At 53.4% G+C, this 21,750-nt stretch overlaps 1 protein-coding gene across 1 annotated transcript; it reads left to right on the top strand.

Annotated features, from left to right (window-relative positions):
* Positions 1-10,807: 10,807 nt before the first annotated feature.
* LOC144246444 (olfactory receptor 14J1-like) lies at positions 10,808-13,210 on the top strand. The gene has a single exon (XM_077783837.2). It carries the CDS (start codon positions 10,808-10,810, stop codon positions 11,738-11,740), a length of 933 nt encoding a protein of 310 aa, XP_077639963.2. The 3' UTR covers positions 11,741-13,210.
* Positions 13,211-21,750: the final 8,540 nt, after the last annotated feature.

Here is a 21,750-nt window from a genome sequence, read left to right as displayed (position 1 = left end):
GGTTCTTGGGGGATATCTGGTAGTATTTTCCATATCTTTGCACTCCAAAAGCCAAGGTGGATTTGTCTCTCACCTCAAAATGACTCAATCCCACTCGAAACCCCAAAATCTTACCCCAAAATAGGTGAATCCCACCTCAAAATGGCTGTTTCCCACCTCAGTCCCATGCCAAAATTACTCAATTCCACAGCCTCCAGGTTGATATGGGGTTGCAAGGAGATCAGGAGAAGTGAGATCCAAATTTGAGGTTGTGGGATCGAGATTGTGCGGGGCTGAGTGGGTGTGATTTATTTTGATAGCAAATGAAACTTCCAGAACTATTGATTTCTGTCCCATTCATTTTCTGTCAGTTCTGGTTTTCTTTTCAGAGTGCCGCCTTCTCAGCTGATTTTGTTTGTGTCCTCCTGCCCCAGACTGAAAAGCAAGATGTGTTCTATTTGCCATCTGTATGGCAGTTGTCCTGTGTTAAGTGGGCAGTTTTTCCTTATCTCTTCCACAATCAATCCTCCCTCAGGGGAGACATCTGCTGATAATGGGCTATTGAATGTCACTGCATGACTGATAAGAACTGTAACATCCCATTGTGAGATGCCCCGCCCAGAGGGAGGAGCCAAGCATTCCTACCTGCATCTAGTCTTGAGATTCTGGCCCACCAACACAGCTTTTTCTGGGCTGGATTTCTCAGAGGAACAGCTGCCTCTTCCACTGCCTCTTCAGAAGAAGACTCCCTTTTCTACAGGATCACTTCTCCAACAGAACCACACCTGACACTCCTGGAGGGCTGCAGCTACAATTCCAATTGGACTGCAGCCAACACCCTGTCCAACAGAGTGTCAGGTTGTATTCTGACCCTGTCAGTGTTGTTTTAGTTCACTTCATTGTTTCTTTTATTTTTTTTCCCTAGTAAAAAACTGTTATTCCTGCTTCCATATTTTTACCTGACAGCTGCCCTTAATTTCAAATTTATAACAATTCTTAAAGAAAGAGTCTTCATTTTTCCATTTCAGGGGAGGCCCATGCCTTTCTTAGCAGACACCTGTGTTTCCAAACCAAAACACCTCCTTTCTCTCCTGCCTTCCATTGCCTGCTCTGTTTCTCTCTCATTGCCTCCCTTGACCCAGGGCAGCCCCCACCAATGGCCCTGCCATGATTTAATTCCCAATCCACAAGCTACAACAACCATGGGTGAAGTTATGATGGCTGGCAGTGAAATGTCACTTTAAGATCTTGCTCCACTTGGCTTTTGGCTCTTCCATATGAGCTTTGCCTTCAAGGGCAGGAACATCTTTTCCTGGCTGGGAACTGGAATTCCAGCCCCTGGGAGGGTGTGCCATGGATCCCAGAGGGGCATTCCCGAGGCTCCCAGGGTGCTGCTCCTGCCGTGCCTCCCAAGGAGCTGTGCAGGGCAGGGGACAAGGTGCAGCAGCTGTGTTGGTTCTGCAGTGTCACAACAACCCCTGGTTCCAGGAGTTTCTGCACTGCCAATAGTGGTTCCTGGGTTCCATGATGCCCTGTTGTGTCCCTATTGATATTTGGTGTCATGAAGTTCTTCAGTGCCACAATGGCCACCTCGCTCCATGAGCTTCCACAGTGTCCAAATGGCCTCCTTGGATGGGCAGTGTCACCATGGGCCATTGGCTCCATGCAGCCCCGCTGGGTCACCATGGACTCCTTGGTTCCATGAGATTCTGGGGGTGTCCCTGTGGTCTCCTTGGATCCACAGTGTCACAATGTACCGCTGGATCCACATGGCCCTGCTGTGTCACCATGGCCCCTTGGTTCCATGGGACCCCAGGGTCACAATTGACTCCTTGCTTCCATGACACCCACTCAGTGCCAAAATGGCCCTTTCATTCCATCGGTGACAGAAAAGATTTATAGAAACATTGAGCAAATAGTGCTTAACATATCTGGGAAAATCTGTTTGCATTCCAAAGAGAGGTTAAAGGTGAGGATGGCACCAGCAGCTTCCATCTGCATCAGAGATTCAGGGAAAGGTCAGGAACAGACAATTCAGCTAGGAGACTCAGAGAATGCTTCCAGAGATCATTTCTGGTCACACTGTCTCTTGTAGAAAGGTGACACCATTCCAGGCAGCCTGTACTGAGCAGGTGGTTCCTGAGTGGGGTTTGTTGTTTAGGAAACCTGCTCAGGCTTTTCCATTCTTTCCTTCCCCAGAGAAAAACTTCTCCTGGGCCTGTGTGCAGGCAGAGCCCTGAGGAGAGCAGGTGGGACACGGTGCAATGGGCTGGGACATGGAGCTGCAGAGCTCAGGGACAAGGTTCTGCTGCAGGGCACAGGGATGTCAGTGCCAGGTGGGCGATCCCAGACATGGTGAGGCTGGGGGTGAGGAGCAGCTTGTTCAAACAGGGTCAGTCCTCAAGGGGCTCATTCTTCTGCAAGCCCAGACCTCCTAAGGAGAACTTCAGCATCAAGATCACCTGGGGAATGCTTCTATAAGCTCTTCTCTGAACTGGAAAACAAAAAAATATTGCCTTTATAAAAGAAAAAAATTCAGGAGGTGCACTTGGAAATCTTCCTCCTTACAAGAACTCCAAACTGGCTCCAATCAGCTGCACAAGCCCTGGGGATTTGCAGACCATTGAATGAAGACAAATCTCCCCTGAGGGCTTTCTGTATTTTAATGATCCCTATGGTGGATTTGGGGCTGAGCCCAGGATCCTCAGTCAATGAGAGAAGGCTGAAGAAGCTGCTCAAGGAGTCATAAGCAAAACTCCAAGTCCCTTGGAGCATCACTGGGCCCCACTGAAGACAGGGACTGCCAAAGGCTACCAGGGACTGGAGAGAGCAGATCCTTGAGGCCAGGATTGCAGGGAGCCCAAGGCTCAGAGCAGGGAACTGCAATGCTGAGCAAGGCCTGGGCTGGCTGGGGGAAGCAGAAAGGCCAAGCCCTGAGCCCAGCCTGGCACAGCAGGGCCTGTCCCTCACGGGTGGCTCGGGGCTGTTTGTGTGGCAGGGGGATGTGAGGGGCAGCAAGGACAAATGCCATAAACCTGCAACCCCTGCCATCCTCCTTAGGGAGGGGCAAGGGAGAACCAAAGTGTAGCCCCACCAAGAAAGTTCCTTCTGTGGGGCTTCCAGAGGTGCTGCCTGAGCCTAGGGACAAAGGCCTGGGTGCCTCTGTCCCTGCCCAGCCCTGCCCATCCCTGCCCATCTCTCCTGCAGGCTGTGCCCCCTGTGCGCGCTGCTCCTGTGCCCTGGCCGGCTGCACTCGCCCATCTCGCTGTGCCCCAGCATTTCTCACCCAGCGTTTCTGTGCCCTCCCTGGGCTCCCTGCACTCAGCGCTGCCGGCTCCTGGCACACAGAGCCAGGCCAGGAGCCCACCCTGCCAAGGGCCTTTGGAGCTGGGTGTTGGCTGTGATGGCTTCTGAGCTCAGCAGCTGCTCCTGGGATGGCTCCATGGAGACCCGGCACAGCAAAGCTGCTGTGCATTGTCCTGCTGAGGGTCACACACCGGCGGGGCACATTCCCTGGCTGCAGGATTCGTGCCCGACCCAAGCACTGCTCTTATGGCTCCAGCACTGCTTTCCAGCAGGCACAGGGGAAGGCAAACTGTGTGTAGCTCATGGTATGTTAGAGTGTCTAAAACTTGCTAAGTCACCAGTCTTAGAGGTGACACGCATTTGGAATTTATGAGATGGAGAACAAGATGGAAAAGGGGAGCATAGAAATAAATAGGGGAAAACATTTCAGATTGTTTCTTTTCATTTTCATTTCACTTCTGGAAAGCTGTTTTAGTTTTTCAGGAATCTTCTCCACAGTCCTCTTTGCTCTTCTCAAGAACCCTTCCTGGAAAATGAGGTCGAGCTCCTGTCACAGGATGTGCCACCAACTACAGCTTCTCTTGGCTTTCCACACCCTGTGTGCTGCAGGATTCTTGCAGCAGAGCAGGACAAAGGTTTGGAGAAGTTGACAGCTTGTCCTTTCTTTAACTGGTGGACTGGGGAGTTGTGCTGGGGGTAAGGTTTTCATTGTTACTGTTCAAGGCTAAGAAAACAGGAGGTGTTACCATGAATTGTTAGGAATTACAAACCTGGCTGAATTCAGAGAAATAATCTCCAGAGCGTACAGCCCAAAGTGGAGACTTGTGTAATAATAATAATTCCAGCCTGTCAGTGGACATCTTGAAAATGATCTGGAATGTGAAAATGCTCTGATAGAGGGAGTTTCAGTGTAGATGATTCCACATCTGGTGCATTGATGCATAAATCAAGAGTACAATCAGTTCCTGACAAGCACTAGAACAAGCTGGACCTCTCAGAGTAGCCGACTGAAAGAATCTGAAAAGGAGAAATGCAGGCAATGACTTGGTGAACCTTCCCTGGAAGAAAGGTGTTTTTCTTCTAATAATTACTAGTCCATTCCCATGGCTTTTGGCTTTATTAACAAGCACATTTCCATCCCAGATTCACCATGAAATGAGAAGCCTGAGCTTGTGGAAGTGCCTGAAAGATGCCCAGTTCCTCTGCAGGGACGCTCAGACTGGAGCAGGAGCCGGAGCCCTCTCTGGGGAAGCCTCCTCTGAGCTGGAATTTGTGCCGTGCTGGGAGAGGAGGAGGAGGGGAGAAGGCTGGCGCTGTGTGGCAGGAGCAGGAGGTTTGGGCCGCAGGACATTCCGTCTGCGCCGCTGCCCCGCAATGGGCGGCCGTGCCCGGGGCTCTGGGCCTGGCCCCGCGTGCGCTGAGCTCCCTGGGCTGGGCTCAGGCTCCCGCTGGGACTGGGCACAGGCTGGGCTCTCACTGTGCTCCCCAGCAGGGAAAACACCTCTGGGCATTGACATTTCCTGCTGCTGGGAAGAATCAATGAAGTGAGTCAAGAAGTTCTGGTTTCCGTCTTTCCTGGTGGATTTTTAAATTTAATTGCACACTTCAGATGCAATTTCTGTGATGGTCTCTGTCAGTTGGTTCTATTTAATCAGCACCAGCAACAGGGCTGTGTTTGAGCATTGCAAATGTGGCCTTTGTAGCCTTTCATTCCCCTCACCTTAGTGCTCAGGAACTGGTGGGCATTCCAGTATCTGCTGATCTTTATGCCTGCAACAAAAATACTGACTTTGCTGTCATGAAAGCACTGTGGGTAGCACCAACAGAAAGAGGCACTTACAGTTTTATGGATAAAAGTCAAGTGGCAAGCACAAGAGGGCCAAGAGCATCTGCAATTCCCAAGGCGAAGGCAGCAGCAGCCTCCTGCTGTCGGCTCAGGGTGAGTAAAACAGCGCTGAAAACAGCGCTGGAACCCGATCCTTCCTTCCCCTGGGGGCTGGCTCGGGGCAGCACAGGCGGGCCCTGAGGAGCCAGGGCTGTGTGCGGGTGCCTGTTGCTCTGCTCCAGAGTCCATCTGGAAAAGCCCTCGGCAGCCGAGGCAGGAGCAGGCGGGAAGGGGCCGGCGCTGCTGCTGCTCCTGCCCGGGAGCCCCGGCCGGGCCGGGCCGGCGCCCGCTGCGCTGCGGCTGCTGCTGCTGCCAGAGCCGGGCGGGGTCGGGACAGGGACGGACACGGCACAGCAAAGGCCGGGGCTGCAGGGCTGCTGGTGCTCGGCCAGCGCCGGCACAGAGCTTCAGCCCGCAGCCAGCCCAGAGCGAAAGGCTGGGAAAGGCTCCATTCCAGCCTTTCTTTGCTCGGCACTGGGAAGGGACTGAAATTAAAGGAGAACAGCAGGGCCCGACCCCTTCTCCTTTGGGAGGAGCCCCACGGCTGGGGCTGTGAGGGGCCATGAGGGGCTGTGAGGGGCCATGAGGGGCTGTGAGGGGCTGTGAGGGGCCGTGAGGGGCTGTGAGGGGCCAGGCACCTCATGGAACCAAGGGTCCATTGTGACACTGCAGAACCAAGGAGATCATTGTGACACTACACAACCTCATGGAATCAGGGTGCCCATGTTACGCTACTGAACCTCACAGAAGCAAGGGTCCCTTGTGACACTGGAACAAAGGAGACTGCTGTTGGCAGTACGAAAGCTTGTGGAACCAAAAGTCCATTGCTACACTGTGGGGCTTCATGGAACCATGGAGACCATTATGACACTTCCGGACCCACTGGAGCCAAGGGCCATTGTGACACTGCAGGGCCTTGTATAACCAAGGGGTCATTGTAGCATGGCATGGCCTCATGGAATCAAGGGGATCACAGTTACACTGTGGGACTCCATAAGTGGCTGTGGGTGTCCATGAGACCACGGGGCCATTCTGACTGTGGAACCAATGACATCATTGTTACACCACAGGACATCATGGTACCAAGGAGGCCATTGTGAACCAGTGGGGGAACCTGCTGAGACTATGGTGACACTTCAAGGGCCACTGCAGAACCAATGAGACCACTGGCAGGGTCCCTGGAACCAATGAGACCATTGTGACATGGCCCAGCCTCATGGGAGCAAGGGGCCCTTGTGACACTGTGGGGCCTTGTAGAACTGAGGGGCCATGGTGACCCTGTGTGGCACCATGGAACCCAGGAGAGCTCTGTGACACTGCAGGGCTCCGTGGCACTGAGGACTCGTGTAACAGTGAGGAGCCCAATGGAACCAAGGATCCATTCCGTACTGCAGGGCTTCAGGGAACCAAGGTGCCAGTGTGACACTGCGGAACCAAAAGAGACCATTGTGACACTGTGGGGCTCCATGGAACCAATGAGACCATTCTGACACTCCGAGTCCCCATGGAACCCAGGGGCCATTGTGACACCACAGGGCCTCACAGAACCAAGGCAACCACTGTGACACTGCCAGGTCTCATGGATCAAGCGGACATTGTGACATTGCGGGTCCCCATGGAAGCAAGGGGCCACTGTAACACATCCAGGCCTGGTGGAACCAAGGGGCCATTGTGATCCTGGGGAACCCAACAGAACCAAGGGACCATTTTGAGACTCCGTGACCTCATGGAACCAATGGGCATTGCCCCATGGAAACAAGGAAACCATTTTGACACTGCAAGGCCTCATGGAAGCAAGGGGCCATTGTGCCACTGTGGAGCCAAGGACACCATTGTGATATCACTGGGCCTCATGGGAACAAAGATCTACAAAGCTCTGTTGTGATCCTACAGGGCCTCAAGGAACCAAGGAGCAATTGTGATGCTGCAGGGCACCAAGAATACAAGAGCATGGAACAGGTCTGGCTGGCTGAGCCTCCTGGGGGCCACCTGACTGGTCCAGGTGACCTTTGCATGTTGAGGGTTGTTTCTCATCAGCTCCTGAAACCCTGGAGTTCCATGCTTTCCTTCCTGTGGGAAAGAATTGTCCTTCTCTCCAGGGGTTCATGGCCAAAATTGGGATGACTCCTCCAAATTTGATTATATCCAAGGATTATTCCCATATGAAACTTGCCAGGGCTCACATCTCTGGCTGACCATGACCTCTTGGGAGCCACCTCTCATCTGCCTTCAAAATACTGGGGACTGTGCTTTCCTTGCCATGTAAAAAAAACCATCATTTACATCCTGGCACCCATGGCCAAGATTGAGAATCTGCCTCCAAAATTCCTTATATGCAAGGATTGCTCCCAGACAAAACCTGCCAGGACTGTCCAGGTTCCCTTGGGCCAGCTCTCATCTGCCTTTGAAACACTGGAGCTCTGTACTCTCCTTCCTATGGAAAAGAACTGTCCTTCTCATCCAGATGTCCATAAACAAAAGTGGGGTTTGGCCTCCCAAATTCTGTCTGCCCTAGGATTCTTCCCTGATCTGGCTGGCAGGTCTGGCTGCCTTGCCCTCCTTGGGCTGCCTCTAATCAGCCTTTGAAACACTGGGACTCCACCCTTTCCTTCCCATGAGAGCTGTCATTCAAGCCCAGGAACCCACAGCTGAAATGGAATTCCACCCCCGAAACTCCCCATCTATCCAAAGGCTGCTTGCAGACAGAAGCTGCAGGTACAGACAGGTCAGACTTGTCTTGGCTTCTGGTGGCAGCTTCTCATCTGCCTTCAAAGCCCTGGGGCTCTGTGGTTTCCTTCCTGTGGAAAAGAACTCTCCCTCTTGTCTGGGTGCTCATGGCCTTGGGCACTTGACAACTCTATATGGACACAGGATCTCTGTGCTCAGTGGGGTGGAGACTGAGGAGAGCAGAGGAGAGCCCTGGGAGGGACTGAAGGGTGATTTCAGAGATGGCGGAGCCTTCTGACATAGAAGACAGCAGCCAGAAAAAGAAAGAATTAATGCCAAGGGCAGCTGGGGAAGTCCAGACTGGACACAAGAGGAGAGGAATTTCCCTCCCAGGGCAGGGCTGTGGTGCAACACGTCCCCAGCAGGAGCCTGGAGCAGCCCAAGGCTTTGTGTGGCCAGGCAGGGGCAGCAGGAGGCAGAGCTGCCAGCAAAGGAAGGGCCAGCGAGGTGGGGCAGCCGGGGGTGACGACAGCCTGCAGGGACAGAGGCGCAGGGCAGGGACACCGTGGGACAGCCTGGGCTGCAGAGGGCTCAGGGATGTGCAGCAGCTGCAAGGCCCTGACAGAGCCAACCTGTGCAGCCCTTTGGCCATGGCTGCTGGCCCTGGGCCTGAGGCCACGAGGGGACAAGTGACCCTTGCAGCCCTGGGGCCTCAGTGCCTCCTTGTCCCTGCTCAGCAGCCTGGCAGGGGCCGCCCCATGGTCCTGCCCTTGGCACTGCACATCCCCACGTGCCAGTGCCCATCCCGGGAAGAGCCCTGAGCAATGAGGGAGGGACAGGATCTGCCTTGCCAGGGGCTGGGGCTCAGGCCTGGGCCCTTTGCATTCCTGAAACACATCCAGGTTTGCTCAGCACCAGAGCCACCTTCCCCTTGTTTGTCCCTTGCTGTCATCTCTGCTCCAGCATTATGCTCTACTTGGGGACACTTTCTCAGTCGTTTCCCTCAGTGGGACCCATTAAAAGTCCAAGAAACTTCAGTGTTTCAATCACACTTTGAGTTCTTGAGAAGTTTTTTGAGCACACTCTCTGGGAATGAGACTAATGAAAACAACAGCAGCCCCTGAGAGGGTCATTAAAGTCCTTGTGCTGTGTCTGTGCAGCTGAGCTGGGCCGGGCTCCTGGCACAGAGGGTGATCCTGGTAACCAAGCAGAGCTTCAAAAGCACATTTCTCTTGCTGAGCAGCTCTTCTTCCAGCCCAGCAGGGCTGGGGCACTGCCTGCAGCCAGCCCGGGCACAGCACAGAGGCACAGAGAGCTTCAATCAGTCAGGGCTGGGAAGGGGCTGAGAAGTGCCTGGGGCAGAATCACTGCCAGCCCTTGGCACAGGAACCTCTGGCTGCAGGACAATGCAGCTGCAGCTCCTGGAGAGATCTCCTAAAGCTGGAACATCCCAATGCCCACAGATCCTGTGAGTACAGAGTATTTCTGGTGCAGGGGAGGTGAAATGCTCATGAAGCTCTGACATACTGAGGGCTTCTGATTAGTCATATAATATTTCCAAGACAAGGATTTTGATAAAAATGTGGAAATTTCCTAAGAATTTGTAGTCAGCTGTCTACTATTGAAGAGTGGCAGGGAAAGAAGGGTAAATATTAAAGGTTGATTATGAATATTGACAAGTGCATGAGACGTCTGAACTGTTACTTTTAGTGATCAGTAGGTTCACAGGAGATCCCTATTGTGCTTTCAGCCACTCTGCCCATGGACAGCAGCAGCATCACCTTTGCTGGAGCCATCAGGCTCAGTCTGCGCTGTCCTTTCTCCAAGCTGCAAACAGAACCTGCCCCAGCCTGTGCCCTGCAAACAGGCAGGGTTCTGTCAGGCCAAGGAGAGTGCACAGAGATTTGGGGTGTGGGAATGCTGGTAGGGAGAGATCAGGCACAGGGAAACAGCTGCAGGAGGAAAATCTCCCGGAAGCAGAGAGAAGATCAGGGAAGGAGAGAAAACAAATCCCAGAAATGCTGTGGCAGGGCGAGTTTAGAGATGTCCAGAGGATCCCCTCCAGTGCAGCCCCTCCCTCTGCACAAGCCCCCTCCCTCCTGTGCCCCAGCCAAGCCTCTGCCCTCAGGGCCGGGGCTCCAAGGCGTGCAGCCCCTCCTGTGCAGGCAGAGCTGCAGCAGAGCCGTGGGGCAGCTCTGCAGCCCCGGGCCCAGTTCCCTCTGCAGAGCACAGGGCTGGGAGCAGCTGCCCGGCACTGGGGGCTCTGGCAGGGGGCACAGCTGGCTCAGGGTGACACAGCTGTCCCCAGTGCCCGGCTCTGGGCAATGCTGGCAGTGCAGCCAGGGAAGGAGCTGCACCTCCCTTCATCCAGTGCCATCAGAGGGACACTTGGAAGTGTCCCTGAGATTTCAGTCCAAGCTGGGAGCTTCAATGCAGAGTGCAAAGCTGTCCTAGAGAATCTCTGATTTATGAGATTTATGGGGAAAGGTAGAGGTGTTGTGACACTGAAAATGCTGCTGGGTTGGTGAAATGAGCAAGGTCAGTCCTTGGCTACAAATGTGGAGCGGTGCTGGGGTGGATCCATCTGCTCTTACCTGTACCTGAGGTTTTGTAAGAGAAACATGGGAGTGTGACCATCCTTCATGTGAGAAAAATGAAAGCCAAGAGAAGCTCCAAACAGAATGAATAATCTTATCCTCTCAGTCTCCACTCATTATCTTTCCTCAGAAAACTCACTGTATTCATCAATGAGATGGAGATATGCTGAGGGTTTCTGATATCCAGGAATACCAGGAGAAACATGGAGGCAGCATAAAAAGAAAACCACAAAACTCTCAAATACAGAAGTGTATACATCTGTGTTACAGAGGAGGGTGTATGGGAAATGGCGTTAACTTTAATTACAGGCATCTCCTCTAACTCTTCACTGTCCTTTCTCCATGAACAGGTGCCCATGTGCAGCCACAGCAAATGTCCAACAGCAGCTCCATCAGCCACTTCCTCCTGCTGGCACAGGCAGACACGCGGCAGCTGCAGCTCCTGCACTTCTGCCTCTTCCTGGGCATCTCCCTGGCTGCCCTCCTGGGCAACGGCCTCATCATCAGCGCCGTAGCCTGCGGCCACCACCTGCACACGCCCATGTTCTTCTTCCTGCTCAACCTGGCCCTCAGTGACCTGGGCTCCATCTGCACCACTGTCCCCAAAGCCATGCACAATTCCCTCTGGGACACCAGCACCATCTCCTACACAGGATGTGCTGCCCAGCTCTTTTTTTTTGTGTTTTGCACTACCACAGAGTTTTCTCTCCTGACCATCATGTGCTACGACCGCTACGTGTCCATCTGCAAACCCCTGCACTACGGGACCCTCCTGGGCAGCAGAGCTTGTGCCCACATGGCAGCAGCTGCCTGGGCCAGTGCCTTTCTCTATTCACTGCTGCACACAGCCAATACATTTTCCCTGTCCCTGTGCCATGGCAATTCCCTGGGCCAGTTCTTCTGTGAAATCCCACAGATCCTCAAGCTCTCCTGCTCATATTCTAAACTCAGGGAACTTGGGCTTCTTGCTGTTAGTATGTCTTTAGGAGTCGGATGTTTTGTGTTCATTGTTTTCTCCTATGTGCAGATCTTCAGGGCTGTGCTGAGGATCCCCTCTGAGCAGGGACGGCACAAAGCCTTTTCCACCTGCCTCCCTCACCTGGCTGTGCTCTCCCTGTTTATCAGCACTGTAATGTTTGCCTACCTGAAGCCTCCCTCCATGTCCTCCCCGTCCCTGGATCTGGCCCTTTCAGTTCTGTACTCGGTGGTGCCTCCAACCCTGAACCCCCTCATCTATAGCTTTAGGAACCAGGAGCTCAAGGCTGCAGTGTGGAGACTGATGACTTTGCCATTTCAGAAACATTAAACTGCTGGACATTTTTTTCAAAGCACGTGTAATAAAAGTTGTTTTGATATTTCTTGTTGGCTTCATTTTGCAGATTCTTATTCTTTGTTTTAGTTTTTTCATCTTGTCCACAATAAATGAAATTTTTTGAGCCATTTCTCATTTTGTTTCTCTCACTCTTCCCTGTGGCCACAGACTGTTTCAATGAGGGGTTGCGCTCTTGGTGGGTTTCAAGATACTAAAGGATCTCCCAGCACAGTTTTCTGCAGAGATGCCCTTTTGTTGCCTTCTCTGGAGCTGCAGCAGAAATATCTGTGTGCAGAGCTGGGGCAGATCAGTGCTGGCACAGCAGCTCTGCTCCTGCTGGCCACACCATTCCTGATCCAGGCCAGGAGCCATTGGCCTTCTTGGCCCCTGGGCACACTGCTGGCTCATGTCCAGCCTCCTGTCCATCAGTCCCTGCAGGTCCCTTTCTGCCTGGCTGCTGTCCAGCCCCTCTGTCCCCAGCCTGTAGCGCTGCAGGGGTTGTTGTGGCCAAAGTGCAGGACCCATCACTTGGACTTGTTAAACCTCACCTTGTTGGATTTGGGCCCTGGATCCAGCCTGTGCAGGGCCATGTGCAGAGCCCTCCTACCCTCCAGCAGATCAACACTCAAATCCAGCTTGGTGTCATCTTTGGTTGCATGAGGCCCCTCAGTGTCACAATGTCCCCTTGGTTACACCGGGCCCTGCACTGTCACACTGGTCTCCTTGGTTCCATGGGCCCCAAAATGTGACAATGGACTCCTTGGTTCCATGGGGCTTCACACTGTCCCAATGTTCTCCTTGGTGCTGCAGTTTCACGGTGGCTCCTTGGTTCCATGGGGCCCGAGGTGTTGTGGCGCGGCATGCGCTCCTCTCGCCGCGGCACTCCGAGCCGTGCCGGGCTGGGGGGTGAGGGAAGAGAACGGGCGGCCGCTTCCCCCTGCAAGCTCTGCAGTCTCAGTTCGTGGCGCGCGGGGACAGACGAAGGCGACACGGGACTTGGGGGTGAACAGGATGGTTTTATTCAGCGAGCCCCAAGACCCCCTTGAGAGGGGGGCAAAGGTTTTATACAAGAATTCAGGAGGACGGGTGTAGGAACAGTAACCAATAAGGGAATAGTAGGGGAGGAGTTTAGGGCAGAATTAACCCATCACAATCTTAGCAGAGGAAGCAAGGGAGTGGAATAGTACAAATGGATCAATAGAGTGTTGAGTCTCACTAAATAGACAGGGAATGCTCTGGAAGCTGAGGAGGGGGCTAGGATGAATGACAGGGAAGGTTCCAGGGAAAGGGGCAGGGAAAGGGAGGATTGGCAACTTGGAGATGAGGGGGTTAGGGGAGAGCTAGGGAAGACTGACACTGGGGAGAGGAGGAGATTAGGGATGGGCGGGGGGAAACAGATATTAAACAAATATCAAATTAAAGATACACCACCTCACCGAGGGTGTCACAAAGGCCCCATGGTCACATGAGGTCCCACACTGTCACAGTGCTCTCTGTGCTTCCACAAGTCCCCTCAGTGTCACAATGGACTCCTTGTTTCCACGAGCCCACACAGTGTCACAACGGCCTTCCAGATTCCCTGAGGCCCCAGAGTGTCACAGTGGACCCTTGGTTACACAAGGTCCTGCAGTGTCACAATGTCCCCTTGGTTCCAGGAGGCCCCGCAGTGTCAGAACAGCCCCTTGGTTCCCCTGGGCCCTGGACTCTCCCAATGCTCTCCTTGGTTTGGCAGTGTCACAGTGGTGAAACCCCTCGGTCACACGAGGCCCCGCAGTGTCACCATGGCCTCTGTGGTTCCACCAGGACCCAGTGTCACGGGGACTCCCTGGTTCCATTTGGCCCCTGAGCACCACAATGGAGCCCTGGTTCTATGGGGCTGCACAGTGTCACCATGGTCCTCTTAGATCCACGAGGCCCTGCACTGTCACAATGGCCCCAGAGTGTCCCAATTATCATAGAATGACAGAATCAAACAGGCTGGAAAATACCTTTGGGATCATCAAGTCCAGGCAATGTCCTAATACCGCCTTGTCACTCAGACCATACCACTGAGTGCCACTGGAGAGGGACAGTGACTCTGCCACCTCCCCCCTGGCCTGCCCATTCCAATGTCCACTCACCCTTTCTGTGAAGAACTTCTTCCTCTTGTCCAGCCTAAACCTCCCCTGGTGCAGCTGGAGGCTGTGTCTTCTTGTCCTGCCCTCCAGCAGATCCACACTCACACCCAGCTTGGTGTCACCTGCAAATCTGGGGATGGTGGGCTCGATCCCCTCCCCCAGATCATCGGTGAAGATGTTAAACAGGGCTGGGCCCAACACAGATCCCTGGGGACAGCACCAGGGACTGGACACCAGCTGGGTGCAGCACCATCCCCACCCCTCTCTGGGCCCAGCCTCCAGCCAGCTCTTCCATCTCCCAGCCAGGAGGGAACCTGCCCAAGCCATGGGCTGCAGCTTTTCCAGGGAATGCTGTCACAGACAGTGTCCAAGGCTCTGCTGAAGTCCAGATGGACACATCCACAGCCTTTCCCACATCCTCAGGTGGGTCACCTGGTTATAAAAGAAGATCAGGTTGCTCAGGCAGGACCTGCCCCTCTTAAATCCATGCTGGCTGGCTCTGACCCCTTGGCCATCCTGTGGGTGCCCTGTGGTGACTCTCAAGGTGATCTGTTCCATAACCTTGCCGGGCACCGAGGTCAGGCTGACAGGCCTGGAGCTCCCCAGATCCTCCTTCCAGCCCTTCCTTGGGATGGGCTCACACTGGCTCCTCCAGTGCTCTGAGACCTCCCTGGTGAGCCAGGACTGATGGTAAATGATGGGGAGCAGCTTGGGGAGCTCATCCACCAGGTCCCTCATCCCCCTAGGATGGATCCCATCTGATCCCATACATCTGTGAGCATCTGAGTGGTTCAGCAGGTCAGCAGCTGCTTCCTCCTGGATTACAGGGGCCTGTTCTGCTCCCTGTGCCCATCTACCAGCTCAGGAGAACTCTTGTCCTGAGGACAATCTCTCCATATATTGAAAATTGAGTCAAACAAGGTGTTAAGTACCTCAGCCTTTCCCTTATCTTTAGTTACTCTATTTTCCACTGCATCCAATAAAGAGTAGAGGTTCTCCTTATATCACGTTTTGCTATTAATCATAGACACGTTTGTTATTATTTTTCACAGAAGTGGCCAGGTTAATCTTTAATTGAAATTTCACCTCTTTCCTTTTCTATTTCTGCATGATGTAACAACCTCCTTAAACACTTGCTAAGTTGCCTGACCTTCTGTCCAAAGTTAATGCTCTCTCTGCTTTCCCCTGAGTTCCCACAAAAGCTCCATGGGCAATCAGGACAGTGACTTTCCTCACCATCTCATCTTTTGCCACACTGGGACAGGCTGCTCCGTCCTCCTTAAGATTGCTTTCTCAAAATGTGTCCATCGTTCCTGAACCCCTTTGTTTTTAAGGGCTCTTTCCTTTAAAAAAAATCAGAACCTAATTTTGTACTCCCCAAACTTGCATCCTAAATAGGCCAAAGTCTGCCCTTCCTCTTTCCAGTGTGGAGGTTTTGTTGCTGCCCCTCCTTCTTTCACAGATCATTGAAAACTTGATTATTTCATGGTCCCTGTGCCCTAGGCAGCCTTCGAACCCCACATCTGCCACCAGCCCTTCTCTGTTTCTGAACAGCAGGAGACAAAGCTATCCTTGGGAGTGGAGTGTTACCAAAAATTCGGTAAAACAGAAAACTGCTTAACACCAGTGCAGCATTATAAGCAGCATTCTTTATTCAGGGGGATGCACGGGGGATAGCTCCTCCCAAAGCCGAGCATGCTGAGTACAGGAAAGTTTCTGTTCATATTCTGTATTTTGCACACATATTCATGTATTGTGCTGGACTAAACACACATGTGATAATCATTTCCCCAAAATCATTAACATATTTTCCCTCCCCTTTACCCATGTGTTCTTCTGTCCTGGGGGTCTCTCTGGTGGTTTTTGGTGGTCGGGGGCCCCAATGTTCCTGTGGGCCTGGCTGAGCTGGCAGGACACAGAGGCTGGTGAACTTCCAGTTCCCCTTGTCCCACAGTGGGCATTGTGGGGTCTCCATAGACCTGGGGTTTTGGAGAACAAGCTCCAGGTGTCAGCTCACCTGGTGGAGACAATTTATCATCTGGTTACATGAGGTCAAAGAGTGGGCTATGACATCACATGAGTGGTTAATGTGATGTCATCAAGAAGTTATGACATCATAGGCCGGCTCTGTGACATCCCAGAGCAGGCTTAGAGATCACAGGACAGAGCTCTGAAATTGCAGAGCAGACTGTGACATCACAGAGTTGGCTGTGACATCAGAGACAAGCTGTGTGACATTACAGAATGGGCTGTGATATCTCAGAGAGGCTGTGTGACATCCTAGAGGGGCTCTGTGACATCCCAGAGGGGCTGTGTGACATCCCAGGTGGGCTCTGTGAGGTCACCGGGTTGGTCACTCAGCCCCAGATCCCCCTCACAGTTTCTCCCAACAAGTCCAATGCTGTTCATGCCCAGCAGGATCCCTGTCCCCCGGTATCCCCCTGGTCCACCTGGAGCCACAGCCTCCACCAAAGGATGTTCCACAGGATCCACCCCAGAGCCTGACATGGGGACAAGGGGCCAGGGCTGTGTGACCAGGACATCAAGGACGTGGATTATCCAGGTCCCTGTGGCCTGGGTTGGGTTCCCCAGGGCCGGAAAGATGTCTGGCAGCTGGAGCAGGCTTAGGGAAGGGCCTCCAAGGTGGGGCTGGAGCCCTTGGGCTGTGAGCAGAGCCTGAGGGAGCTGGGCTTGTCCAGCCTGAGCAGGGAAGGCTGAGGGGCTCCTCATCCCAGCCTGGCAGTGCCAGCAAGGAGGGGATGGAGAACACAGAGCCAGGCTGTTCACCAGGGGGCCTGGTGGGAGACAGAAGCCAATGGGTGGAAGGGGAAAGAGGGGAGATCAGCCAGGCCAGGAGGAGATGAAATGAGTCAGGCGGGTTTCAGCATTTCCTCAACACCAAAAGCAGCCTGACCTCCCTTCTTCATCCACCACTGACAGCTTTGCAAATCAGAAATTGTTTGAGCTATTTTTCCCCCACTTCAGGATGAGCATCCTGATACAAGAATGTAATTGTGTTTATATCTATCACAGAACCACGTTTGTCTGAAATTCATTCTAGCATGGAAATCATTAGTGGATGGTGGACTCATCAGATGCTGCTAGAACATTGCACATAGCTCATGGCAGAGCATAGTTGTTATTAAATTATGTCCTGTTCAACTATGGTCCTTTGGCCATGGAGAGAAACTTTCTGTGCCTCTGACTCTGACCAGTTCCTGACCCCCAAAGGACACAAGCCTGATGAGTTGTGGTTCCCACTCCAGTGGTGGCACTGGGAGTTCCCTCCATCCCCAGAGCAGAGCTCCCTTGTCCCAGAAAGTCCCTGGCAATGCAGGGATGAAGGAAACAGGACAGGCTGTGGGGATCAGGGGCAGGGCACGGCCAGGGATTTGGGGTGGTTGTGAGCCCAGGGCAGGACCCGGCCCTTGGCCTTGGTGAACCTCATCCCATTGTCCTGGGCCCATGGCTCCAGCCTGTCCAGATCCCTCTGCAGAGCTTCCTGCCCTCCAGCACAGCCACACTCCCACCCAGCCTGGGCTCACCTGGAACTGCCTGAGGGTGCCCTCAATGGCCTTGTCCAGATCAGCAATAAAGAGATTTCACTGACCTGGCCCCAGTCCTGAGCCCTGGGGACACCCCTGGATGTGACTCCATTCCTCAGCTGCTCTGAGTGCCAGGGCTTGGATGGGGGAATTGGTGGGTATGGGGTAGGGACAAAGTATGATTGATTGTGAGCTATGAAGGGCCTTGATTTTCATGTCTATTCCAACTGCATGCGAAGTTTGATTCAGTGTCATCTGGACATTGAACATATCAATAAATTAACAGAAAAAAACCCCAACTAAACAGGACCTACAAAATATTTTTTCACTGTCTTTTTAAATATAATGTATTCACTTTGAATAGGCTTCTGAAACTTGTCTAATCAACCACAAAAAATTTCAAAACTTAAATTATTCCTTGAGGCTTAGCTTGTTAAGGTGTTCTGAATGTTAATGAGCCCTGGAGCACTGAATTCCTGAACTGAAGAGCTGAAGGCTGAAGAAGCCTCTGGAGCAGTAAAATTCAGCAGCAGCCTCCAAGTTGCTGAGGATGTCAGCAGCCCCCACTGAGGCCATCCCTGCCCAGAGGCCCTGGAGGAATGGGCAGACAAGGAGAGCGTCCCTGGGGCTGGGGCAGCAGAACTCAGAGGCACCAGCGGCTCCAGCTGGGAAATGGAGTGTGGGATGGGGCTGTGAAAGCCCTGCCTGGGCTGTGCCAAGCAGGACACACAAGCCCTGACCCCCATCCACTAAAAAACTCTCTCAAGGTGACATTCAAAAGGAATGACAATTATTTCTGTCCTCTGAGTTGGATGGACTGGAGCAATACTATCAAGAGATACTCAGGAGCTCTAAACAACAAAACAGCCTTTACTGGGAAATTTAGAAAAATCAGTGAAACTTTGGCAAATGTTTTAATATGGCATTCAATCAACAAAAAAAACTTCTCAAGGCATTAACTTGGCCCATTCAACTTCACAAACTCTAAGCCTGTTCAATTTTAAGATAATCAAAATTTGCAAGAGTACAGAAATAGAAGAAGTAGACACAGAAAGAGAGAAAAATAATACTTAGAGAAGCACACACAGAGCTACCAACTACTGGATTCCAGCAATGTTCAGCTGGAACTTCCAAGAGGAGGTAGGGTCAAGATGTGTGCTTGCCTTGTGGTCAGCCTTAAATACCCCTTGGTCCTCCTGGGCCCTTCCCCCAGGTGGGACTTGGGGCCATTTGGTCACTCAGGAGCTGGGCTGGGGCTCCAGAGGTGGCTGTGGAGCATTGCCTGTGCTGTGCCAGGGACTGGCAGACACTGCTGGGCTGGGATAGAGGCTCTGGGGGGATTGGGGTTCCAGGGCAGGGCAGTGCTGGGGTTCCAGGGCAGGGCAAGGCTGGACCTGCCCCTTCCTCCCCCACACTGAAATGTTTCCAGCCAGCAATCTCCTCCAGTCTGTCACAACAGTCAACATTGGTGGTGAAATCCCAATATGGCCATTGACACCTGCAGGAGAAGGACAGTTGTTTTCTATAGGAAGGAAAGCCCCAAGCCCCAGTGAGAAGAGACCCTGCAGGTGCCAAGCTGTCAGGCAGCCCCTGGAGGTCAAACCAGCCAGACCTGTTCCATGTTCCCTTGGATCCTTGGGACCCCACAGTGTCCCAGTGATCTCCGTGGTTCCCAGGCCCCACAATGTCAAGTGACTCCTCTATTCCATGAGGCCCAAAATGTCACGATGGACCTTTGGACCCTGGGGGTTTGCAATGTCACAATGGTCTCCTTTGGCTCCACAGTGTCACAATGGAACACTGATGACACGAGGCCCTGCAGTGTCACAATGGACCTTTGGTTCCCTGCAGCCCTGCAGTGCCACAAAGGCCTCTTGGTTTCACGAGGCCCCACAGTGTAACAATGGTCCTCTTGGTTCTGTGGGGACCCCCAGAGTCACAATGTTCTCACTGGTGCCATGAGGCCTCACAGTGTCACAATGCTTTGCTTATTCTGTAGGGCCTCATAGTGTCCCAAAGGTCTCCATGATCCCATGAGTCCCCTCAGTGTCACAATGATCTCCTTGGTTCCATGGTGCCCCACAGTGTCACAATGGCCCCTTGGTTCCATGAGGCTGTGAAGTCTCTTAATGGTGTCTCCATGATTCCATGAGGCCTTGCAATGTCACAACGGGTCTTTGGCTCCCTGGGTCTCGCCGTGTCACAATGGTCCCTTGGTCCCATGACACCCCAAAGAGTCATAATGGTCTCCACAGTTCCATGAGGCCCCACAGTGTCACAGTGGACCCTTGGTTTTATGGGGCCTCTCAGTGTCACAATGATCCCGACATTCCATGGAGCCCCACAGTGTCACAAAGGTCCCTTGGTCCCAGAGGCCCCACAGTGTCACAATGGTCCCTTGGTTCCATGGAGCCCCACAGTGTCACAATGGTCCCTTGGTCTCACAGGCCCCACAGCGTCACAATGGTCCCTTGGTTCCATGGTTCCTGTGCTGGTGCATTCCCCCCTCCCCTTCTCAGGCCGCCCTGCCAGATGAGAAATGCTCGCTGGCCTCGGCCTTGGCCAGCAGCCCCTGGGCTCAGCTCCTCTGGAGCTCAGCACAAACACGCTCTGCTCCAGGCACTGCTGCTGCCCAGCCAGCTCCTGGCTGCTTTAGGAGCAGCCCTGGGAACTGTTTGTGTTCCCTCAGTGGCACAACATCCCTGTTCTCACCCTGCCAAAGAAAGCTGCTGATGCCAAGTGCGGCCAGGGTGAAACATGGCTGGGACTGCAGCCCCTCTCTTGGGGCCCTACAAACAGCGCTCCAAAAGGAGCCCTTGGAGCTCTCCTGGGCCAGCGACTCCCTCTGAGTGGGGCCTCTCCGAGCCGGGAACTCTCCCGTTTGCTGCACTGGGGATCCCCAACAACGAGGGAGCCTGGGCGATCCCCCCACTCCTCCAGGCTCAACCCTTCCCTGCTGGGGAGATGCCAAAGCATCCCCAGGAGCATTTCCCTGCCCTCAGGGGAATTTCTCACAGGTGCCTCGCACTGACTCTCTGTGTCTGTGTGCACACAGGAGTGCCTGTGCTGGGGAAATGTGGCAGAAATGCTGCTCCCTGAGGGGTCTGACTGCCTTGGATAGCAGAGCCAGTCAGGCCTGTAGGTAAGGCTAAATCACAAGGTCTAAGCTAAGTGGAACGCTGCTAAGAGTTTTTCTTTTGCTAAGTTCATATGTTTAATATAAGTTATATGTTAAATTAAATATTGTTAAATGTTATTCCTGTTTTAAATTGCATAGTTATAGATTATAAGTTAGGTTAAATACTGTTAAGCTCTGTTCTTTTGCTAAATTGTTAAGTTTAATGTAGAAATCAAGGTAAAGGTACAAGGTAATTCCTATTAGGTTTTAGGTCTGTTAAGGTTTTGGGCCATATTCCTTTTATCCTTGCCCTCATTTTTTTTGTGTCACACACACAGGGGCAGTTCTCAATTCATTTCTGGTTTGATTGCCTGGATTTTGTTTGGTTTTGTTGTTGCTTTGTTTCCTTGCTGTGCCTGAAGTGCCCAGTCAGGAGCAGAGTGACTCTTGCCAAGGAACTTTGTGCTGCTGTCACTTTAATATTAAATCTGGTTTTTGCTGGGGATTTTTTCAGCGCTCTCAAGCCCTCGTTGGTCACAGGGTGAAGGAGCCCTGGCCCAGGCTCTGGCCCTGGGGGACACGGGGACGCTGCCGGGGGGTCCCTGTCCCCCTGTCCCACCCCCCATGGCTCCAGCCCCCGTCCCCATGTCAGGCTCTGGGGTCGATCCTGTGGAACATTCTCTGGGGGAGGCAGCGGCACCGGGGGCGGGGGGACTTGGGGGGACAGGGGACCCCGCTGTGCATGAGCAGCGTTGGACTTCTCTGGGGGAACTGGGAGGGGGCTAGGGCAGAGTGACCTCCCCAGTGACCTCACACAGCCTCTCAGATGTCACATAGCCATCTCTGTGATGTCACACAGCCCAGTCTGTAATGTCATACAGGCCCTGTGATGCTGGGCAGTTCCGGCGCCATCCCAGCAGTGGCCTCTCCCTCCTGCCCCGTTCCTCAGCTGGTGCCGCCCTTGGGGCACTGGGCCTTGTCTTCCTCTTCTCCCTGGGCATCCCCTGCCGCCTGCCCACCCAGGTTGTCCTGGGGAGCTGCTGCCCCTGAGCCAGGGGCTCTGCTCTGCTGCCTTGGGCACCCCGGGGTTCCCAAAGCACCCCACGGCCAGGCTGGACCCAGAGTGTCACAATGTCCCCTTGGTTCCATCAGGCCCCGCAGTGTCACAGTGCTCCCTGTGCTCCCTGAGGCCCCACATCACCCAGCCCAGGCCATTGCTGTGGT

Source organism: Lonchura striata, chromosome 5 (assembly GCF_050655825.1).
Source record: "Lonchura striata isolate lonStrDom1 chromosome 5, ASM5065582v1, whole genome shotgun sequence".
Lineage (NCBI taxonomy): Eukaryota > Metazoa > Chordata > Aves > Passeriformes > Estrildidae > Lonchura > Lonchura striata.
Note: the sequence above shows the minus strand (reverse complement) of the source record. Positions and strands in the feature narration are given on the sequence as shown.